The following is an 8993-nucleotide window of genomic DNA, read 5'->3' on the forward strand; positions in this document are numbered from 1 at the left end:
TTTTTTTTCAATTCCTCTCTCTCTCTTCATCTTCTTCTCTTTCTCATTCCCCGCTAGCATTCCAAATCATGTCTGGGCTAATTAAGGCTCTGAAATACCCAGTAACAAACAAACACTGACAGTGCAGAGGAGAGCTGGAGTGAACAGAAATGCACAACATAAGTGTAACCGTCGTGCACAGATAGACATCATATGCTCTCTCCCTCTCTCTCTCTGTCTCTCTCTCTCTCCCACATACACACACACACACACACACACACACACACGCCCAGGCACACTGACAACTGACAGCAACCTTCTTCCACTATGCAATGCAGGCACATACCAAACAAACAACATCCAGAGGTCCAAAAATACCCTGAGTGAAAATACCAGAGCAAAGCAAGGGAGAGGAGAGAAGATTTGAGAGAAGATGGGGGATAAATATGACACCAAGTATGAAACCATGTCCCTGGGGAAGCCATCTGAATAAGAGTAGCTCCAACCCCGCACACTGTCACATCTAGGCTGCTGACTACACTCAACACAAAAATATCCACTAATGTTTACTCAAAGCAAATGGCTACAATAAATTCTGAGCCATTGGAAGGTGCTACAAGAGCCTTGAGAAGCTTTTGTAACGGGCTTGCTGGTGTCATATCTCTTAATGAAGCAAATTGCTTTGGGTTTTAATCAGGTTACTGGTGTAGATTTATGTGTCATTACGCCTGTGTTAATAAGCACACATTGCTGCAGTATATTCTGCATTATGTTCTAATGAGAGTTACAGATGAATGCCTTGAGGAAAGTGATCCCAAGCATTCTTACAGTTCAGCTTGACCACAGTGATATCCAAACTAACTCCGGAAACAAGATCATTCACAGCATCATTATCATTGAGTTATCACAGTATGCATTGCTTGATCAGTGTGTCACTAAGCCGATCAAATGACCAATCAAATAATCTATCATCATCAATCGAATTACCATAATCAGCAAGAGAGTTTCTGGGACCCAAGAATAGCATGGAATACACTGAAACACCTCAGGTTAAGCTAAATTCAGGCTGATGCATGATGCAGTCGATTTAAATATATGGGTTTCATTCAAATGCTGCAAGTATCCACGGTCAGGACATGTCTGAGACCATAACTGCAACAGAGCCAAGGTAGACATTTTGTGTCAACAGAACTAAGAGGACATTCTGACAGATTCAAAATGGAGACCTAGGAAGCTTCCCCAGTCCAAAGAAAAGCAGTACCTCCATACATTGTTCCTTTAACAGGCATGAGGTGAAAGTCTTCATGGTTAAAGCTAGGATTTAGGAAGCCCAGACCTATACAAAAGGGAAGTTGCAACACCAAGGTCACAACCAACATGAGGACGGAGGAATACGTTCGATCAGATGCTATGCAATCAGCATTAGGAGAGAGAGAAAGAGACAGAGGCAGAGAGATAGAGGAAAAGACAGAGAGAAAGAAGCACAGGAGGAAGGATAGAGAGAAAGAGAAAGAGAGAAGTTAGAGGGATAGAGGGGGAGAAAGTGAGAGAGGCACACAGTGCATTTACCGTGCTGAAGTCTTGCCAGCGCACAAACCTCAAGAGAGATGTTGAAGGAAAGGTTAACTCCACTGTGAAATTCAAATATCACTGGCATAATAGACAAAAATTTAAACAAGCAATGCATGTTTACATTTGGCACAAAATCAACATTTATCCAACCTTCTCTGCCATCAGTTGTCTATATCTAATGTTCCACCAAAGTATAAAATCACTTGGAGATGTCAGTGCAGGATAACAATAAGATTTATTCGGACAAAACCAATCAGCATGGTATAATGGGACAAAACCAATAATCGCTTGCGGAATATTATGGTGGATGGGGGTTGTGGTGGGGTGTGGGGGGCTAAAAATTTGCCAAAGTATTGGACTATAGCAAAATCAGCAATGATCCCAAAACTTTTTGATTTTACTTACTTATTTATTTATTTTATTTATTTGGGGGAAGGGGGGGCGGGTGTTAAAACAGAGTGATGCATTTTGATTTTAATCAAACTGAGTGCACACTGAAAATGCTGACCATATAGTTTAACCTCTTGGTTGGGGAGAGGGAGGGTTGTTGTGTGTGTGTGTGTGTGTGTGTGTGTGGGGGAGAGAGAGCGAGAGAGAGAGAGCGAGAGAGAGAGAGAGAGAAAGAGACAGAGACAGACGGGGGGCAGAGCAATGTAGTGGGGCAGCTAAACATGGGGCTATAGAGCATTGTGAAAGTTTGTGTGTGTGAGCAAAAACAAATAGCCTTGAGGTGCGAGCCACCGCTCATTTGAGTCAACGATTGTCAAACAAATGAAACAATCAATACAACACAAGGTAAAATGTTCCATATGCAAGCTCAAAGGTCTACTGGATCATTGATGATCAAAACTGACGATGATTGTTGTAGTCTAGCTAAGGGCCTTCCCATTTAATAGGGAAGTTTGTGGTTTGCTACATACAGTATCTTCCATATAAGTTGACACAAATGCACTGTGAGAAACTAGAACATCCCAATTCAACTGAGGATCACCACTCTTAGTAAACCTATTTACTGTAATTGAGAGCAAATTGTATAACATGCCCATTTAAAAAAAGCAATGTGTGCACTTCTCTCCATAGAAATTCACATATGTATAGAGACATCAAGATAGCATTATATTTCCCCAAACTTGAATTTCACCCTAGGATAGAGAAAATGAAATAGAGCTATGATAATATGTATTTTAGAACCACATTCAATCCTCAGCTGTTTCAACATCTGTTTTTATGTCAGCCTATGCTATTTGGTCCCAAAAATTATTCAGGTTAGAATATGGAAATATGAAATGTCCAAAAATGTCAAAGCAAAAATTAGCTAAGCAATTGGTGGTTGCTGTGGAAGAGACTAGTTGAGAACTAATTTCCCAGCAGGGATCACACTGAAAAAAATGTCCATCTTAACAAGTCCTATAATGTACTATTTAATCATAAAACCACATTTTTTCCCCTTAAAACAAGTAAATAAAAACTGCCAATGTGTGGAGATATTTTTGTTTGCTTGTTTCAAATAGAAGTCAAGTGTCATTTTCTTGATACTAGTGGAGAGATCTGCCTTATTCTAACTTTTAAGTCAACACAAAATGCTGAAACAAGTGAGACTGCATTGGAGAAAAGTGGAATAATCTCACGCCACTGGCAGATCTTTCACTTGTTGTTAAAAATGTGATTTTCATTCCCGATATGAGACATTATGGCCTTTTAGGATGGGCATTTTTTGCATTACATTTTTGTTTCATCCAATCTAATAACTGAAGAAATGACTCTGAGCGTCTTTTTGTCGCCCTCCTGTGGACCAAATCCACACTGCTACTTTGGAGGGGGTGAGGGATTTGGATGCGCAACCCAGCGTGCGGCTTCCAATCACATTTCGATTGTCCCACTCACTTACTGTTCCTTCTATAAACAATACCCAAGGATGAGTGCATTCACATGAAGAGTTAAGATGATGGCTACGTCCTTCACTCATTTGGCATTTTCCTCTATATCTCTATATCACCCCTGTCAAACCAGCATCTTTCATTTGACTTCCTTTGGCATGGCACCTTCAGAATACACCCGATTTAAAACCTAGGACCAGTGATGTAGTGGTAAACTATAATATCCATTTGGTGATCATCATAGGGTAAACAACTACCAATAGAAACAAAAAACAATTATATTTTCAGAAAAAAAGTTTCCCCTTAGAAGACCGAATTTTCCTATAACATAAATCAATTTGATACTACTTAGTATCGAGTGAACCATGAATTTACATAACAAAGATTTATGCCAGCCCAAAAAATGTGAGAAAACTCTATAACGCAAATAAAAAGGGGGTGAACTGAGTTTAGCTGGGTTTATCCTCCACTACATCCCTGCCTGGCACTCCTGCGGTTCAGCAGCTGATTCTTTCACCTCTTAGCAGCATTACTTCATGATGGTTGGCCACAGCTTCAACATGCCATTTTACAAAACACCAAATACATGGCTTTCTCTATAGCGCTCCACAAACAGGTTCCCGTGCCATCAACCCTCTTACCATTTGATTTAAGAGTTTGTTTTTATTAAGAAGGCTATACCAGACGCATAATCACTATACATTGATTTAACATTACCTTTACAATTAAATTCTTCACTGAAATTACAGAATAAATATATGCACATTTTTTCTTCAAATCTTTGTGAGAGAGAAAACATTAAAAGTGCCTCCTACAAAGCCGTTAGTGGGTGACGATGGGGAATCCAGAAGCAATGGAGGGGGGTCTTAACAAAGTGCGTGGAAATATCCAGAAAACCTTGAGCGTCGTCTTATAATAATATTCACAAATGTTTTACCATCCGTGCGTCGGCGCGTCCTTTTTACGAGAAGCACCCTGATATAGACAGTAGTCCTCGTTAATAGTAATAACCATATTAATAAGATATAAAAAATTAAATAGAACACTGAACTGTAAATGCGTTGCAGTATCTCTATTCATAACGTGAAGTGATAGTTCTGAGCAAATCCCCTCGCTTCCTGCACTGAAGCGAGTGCATGCAGCAAACTGCAATTCATTTTAATATATGTATTTTTTCTTTCTTTCGATCATTTCCTACAAACTTTATGTGCACGGCCTCCGGGTATTTGTACATCCTGGTTAGGGGTAAAGAGACAGAAACAAGAGCCCCAAGTCAGGGAGACGTCCAGCTCCCGTGCGTCTTGCGCGTCATGGTAACTCCATAAAAATGGGCTCGACTTAATGATAGATATAATTTAGGATGTTTTGTTTTTTATTCCCGGTGCCCCTCTCATCCTTCTCCCGCTCTCTCCTGGGCATATAGACACATTTATAGATTATAAAAATAACGGCTGTTGACATTGCTGGCTACTCTGAAAAAAGGCACTTCATTGAAATATCTGAGAATGGCCTCTCCTCCAAAGCGATTCTGGGGGGGGGGCATTGTAACTGTAATATAATATTTCATTTTATATCATGCTGCTTTTTCAAGTTTCTATGTTTCATATGTTTCGGTTCGGGTGATTTCTGTTTTGAGTGTGTTAAAAAGGTGAGTGTGTTGTTTTTGTGTTGTTCTCCGTGGGCTAGAGGTGTTAAAACCGATATGATTTCTCCAAGACTTCGAGGTAATCCGGCTTGGTTTGAAGTTTGGCCCTTAACTCGAGGTAATCGCTTTGGGACGGGTCGGGGTAGCAGCCTTTCCCCGCCGTGAAAAGCAACGTCTCCTTCAGCCGCGCATCCTGCTGCAAGTCCGGGTACTGCATGCCTGGTGGGTGCGCATGCGCCACGTGCATGTCCTTTAGTTTGGGTACTGTCCCATACAGACAGTCTACGAAGCCCACTGTTGGCGTGGGCCTCTGGCTGTCAATCACTGTAGGGCAGAGCCCGCCATTCTCGTGAAATCCCGCGAGATCAGCCGTGGTGTGGTTGACCGTGACGATGGTGTTGAGTTGAGAGTTGGAGACAGCCAAGGTCCACTCTCTCTCTTTCTCTAACAAGGTTCTGTAGTTACTGCTGCTACTGCTGCCATTGTCTTTCTTCTCTGAAAACTGCCCTCCCTCTTCCTCTGCTATCTCCCCCTCTCTAGGCTTATAGATTGGGTTGTTACACATCTGAGTCACAGGGTGGGGGATGTAATCATACACGTGACCATGGGCATGTGTGTGGCTGGTGTGAGTGTGGTGTGTGTGCATGCTGGGCGTCGGTTTCTCCGGCGTGCCAGTGTTACCGGCACTGCTCTGCCTCGGCGGGTCCTCGAATATCCGGCACTGCATCTGGATCCCCGTCAGATCCACCTCGGAACGCTTCCGGAAGGGCAGCTTCTTCCTGCGCCGGAGAACGAAGGCAAAAAGCCCAGCAGCCACAAACACAGCAGAGATGAAGAGGATGAGGAGGCTGAGGATGAGGACAGAGAGCGGCACGGCCCCCCTGCCCCCAGCCTCGCCCAGGTCAGAGCTCCCTGTGGTGAGGTCGTCCCCACTGGGCAAGGCCGGCGAGGGGCCCGACGAATACTTCAGCTCGGGGCAGATGACTTCAACCTCCAGCGAACGCAGGTCCTTCCCGAAGGCGAACTCGGGGGTCTTGCAGATGACATCTCCCACCACGATGACAGAGGACAGCTTTTCTAACCACTGCTTGAGGGGGATGATGTCACAGGAGCAATCCCACGGGTTCTGATGGAGGTCGATCTGGACTATGGAGTCCAGGTGCTCCAGAACGCCGCGCACGGGCAGGGAAAGGAAGTAGTTGTTGCGGAGGTTGAGGCGCGCCAGGTTGGTGCCGGCGAAGGCGTCAGTGGGGAGCGACCGCAGTAGGTTGTCATTGAGGAAAACCAGCTGGAGACTTGGCATGAGGGAGAAGGAGGCAGGTTGTATCTCACGTATGACATTATACTCAAAGTAAAGATAACTCAACATCTGAAGCCCCCTAAACATCCCAGGGGTGAGTCTCTCAATGTCATTCCCATTCAGATATAAGCTTTTCAAGTTGGGCAGGTTGATAAAGGCGCCCTCCTGGACGTAGGATATCCGATTATTCCCTAAATGCAGTAAATCCAAACTTGAAAAGTTCCAGAAATCCGAACGGTAGATTTTCTGTATTAGGTTCCCACTGAGATACAATTTCTTGGCATTGAGGGGCCGTGGCAGGAGCTCTGAGATGTTGTGAAAGCCCTTCTCTTTACAGTTGACTGTTAGCCCCAGGTCATTGATGTGAAGGTTGCAGATACATCCAGCAGGACAAATTATGGGGATGGGAGGCCTTGTCTGGTAGCCAGCTATGGGGGGCTGTTTGATGCCTGGGTAAATGCTACGAGGGGTTGGGGGGTTCTTTGTGGGCCGGGGCCGCTTGGTGGGCTTGACATGCCTTTCTATGTATTCCACAGACGAGGCTGTGTTGTGAAAGGAGGAGAGCATGGAGGAAGGTTTGGTGGGCCATGTGTTCTCATTGTTGAATGGAACCCGGGGAATTCCCAGCTTGGCCTCAATCTCTGCATCGGAGAGCAACGGACAGAGCTCACTGCGCTTGATTTCCCGTAAGTCTTTACCATGGAAGTGGAAGGGATACTCGCACGTGATCTCGCCCACCAAAGCTGTGTAAGGGATTCTCTCCAGCCATGTTTTCAGCTGAACGATCTCACACGCACAGTTCCACGGGTTCTCCTCCAGCTGGATCTCCATTAAGCTTCGCCCAACATACTCCAGCGTGCCCCTATAAGGCAATGTCTTTAGTCTGTTTCCTCTCAGGTCCAGATGTGTGAGCGACACAGACCTGAACAGATAGCTTGGGAGCACAGGGATCAGATTGTCATTCAGTATGAGCACTCTCAATTTGTGAAGGTGCCTGAACGCACCACTTTCAATCCGTTTGATCACATTGTAGTCCGCCTGGAGATACTCTAAGCTCTCCAGCCCGAGAAAAGTGTCATTCCGGAAAACCTCTAGTTTGTTCTCATGTAGAAACAGCCGTTTGAGGATCCCCAGCCCGTTGAACGCTCCAGCGTGGATATCTTGCAAGGCGTTATTACCCAGGTTAATAGATATGGCATTGTTGAGGTGGAGGAAGCTGTTAAAATATAACTTCCTCATGGAGTTCCTCTGTAGGTTGAGCTTGAAGGGCCGGCTCCATATCTGGGAGATCTGGCTGACGTTTGTAAATCCTTTGCTGTCGCAGTGGACGTGGAAGATGCCTTCTTTGACCTCGCAGTAGCAGGGCTCGAAGCAGGGCTCGTCGATCTCCTCTGAGTCCTCCAGTAGTGGGATCGGGGTGGTCCATCCTAAGGCTATGGTGCTCAGCAAGGTAACCCACAGCATCCTCGCTGACACCCAGGGGATGAAGTCACGGCTCCAGGGACAGAGCCACTTCACAGCACTGCAACAAAGGAGAGGGAGGGAGAGAGAGAGAGAGAGAGAGACACAGAGAGAGAGAGAGAGAGAGAGAGAGAGAGAGAGAGAGAGAGAATGCAAGGGAGAGCGTGAAGGGGGATCGGGATTCCACAAACAGGCACACACACACACACACATACAAACACACACCACCACAGAGTGAAGTTTAAGGTGAGAGATACAGAAAGAGAGAGAGAGAGAGAGAGAGAGAGAGAGAGAGGGAGAGAGAGAGAAGGAGAGAGCTTTAGTTGCAGACAGGACAGCTTTGAAATGAATACCAATGAATAACAGAATGACATTGGAAACATAATGTTGCAATATTGCTGGGTAGTTCAAACTAAATTCAAGCCCAGCCCTCTCGGATGGGTAACATGATATCCAGCAACGCAAACAAATCTCTTCTTTCAGACAGTTAACGTCACCATATAGAGGGAATCGCTATTCATTATCCCGCAGATATACTAGTAAGGTCGCAATAAATCAAGCTCAGAGATGCTTATCGCCATGAATAAACGTAGGCAACAGCAGGTGGATGAGGTTAGTGGGGAGAAGAGGCCGTCCCCTGCTGTATTTATTACATAACAGGGACCCCGGCCCCCCTCTCGGCAAATGAGGGTCCAGAAAATTGTTGTGAAAATGAAAGACGGTGAGTCGGAAGATTAATCATCCTCTTGACGCGGGCAGAGGACGGGAACGGAATAGCTGTCAGCGTGGTGACTCTTAAGAGGACGAAATGGGGACATCTGAAGGGACATGTTACACACACTGCGTTGATACGATTCTAAAGCTGTTTATATCTCTAGCCTATGCAAATCTTCTGACAACATTATGGAAACTGTGCCACAGTATGTAGGCAATAATACGTATAGGCTACATTACAGAAAATAACAGCAGGTTTGAGTGTGCGAATGAAGAGATTTTTTTATGTCTTCCGCGGAGGAAAATATGCAGGATTCCGTTTGGACGGAAACAGCAGAGGCAATTCCCCCCCCACCCCAACCCGCCGGGCGTTTTCTGGGGTTAAATGTCTGACATCTAAACCAGAGGGCTTCTGAGTGGGGGAAACTGTCCATTTAGGCCTATC

At 45.0% G+C, this 8993-nt stretch overlaps 1 protein-coding gene across 1 annotated transcript; it reads right to left on the bottom strand.

Moving 5' to 3' along the window:
- Positions 1-5119: 5119 nt before the first annotated feature.
- On the bottom strand, positions 5120-7837 carry slitrk3a (SLIT and NTRK-like family, member 3a). Its single transcript, XM_071530055.1, has one exon. It carries the CDS (start codon positions 7835-7837, stop codon positions 5120-5122), a length of 2718 nt encoding a protein of 905 aa, XP_071386156.1.
- Positions 7838-8993: the final 1156 nt, after the last annotated feature.

Source organism: Centroberyx affinis, unplaced genomic scaffold (assembly GCF_046629955.1).
Source record: "Centroberyx affinis isolate AG114_WGS23_722 - 3 ecotype Tasmania unplaced genomic scaffold, CSIRO-AGI_Caff_v1 ptg001873l_1, whole genome shotgun sequence".
In the NCBI taxonomy this organism is placed as follows: domain Eukaryota; kingdom Metazoa; phylum Chordata; class Actinopteri; order Beryciformes; family Berycidae; genus Centroberyx; species Centroberyx affinis.

Coding starts and splice junctions, on each gene's coding strand:
- slitrk3a (XM_071530055.1), bottom strand. CDS start 7,837: ATGCTGTGGGTTACCTTGCTGAGCACCATAGCCTTAGGATGGACCACC.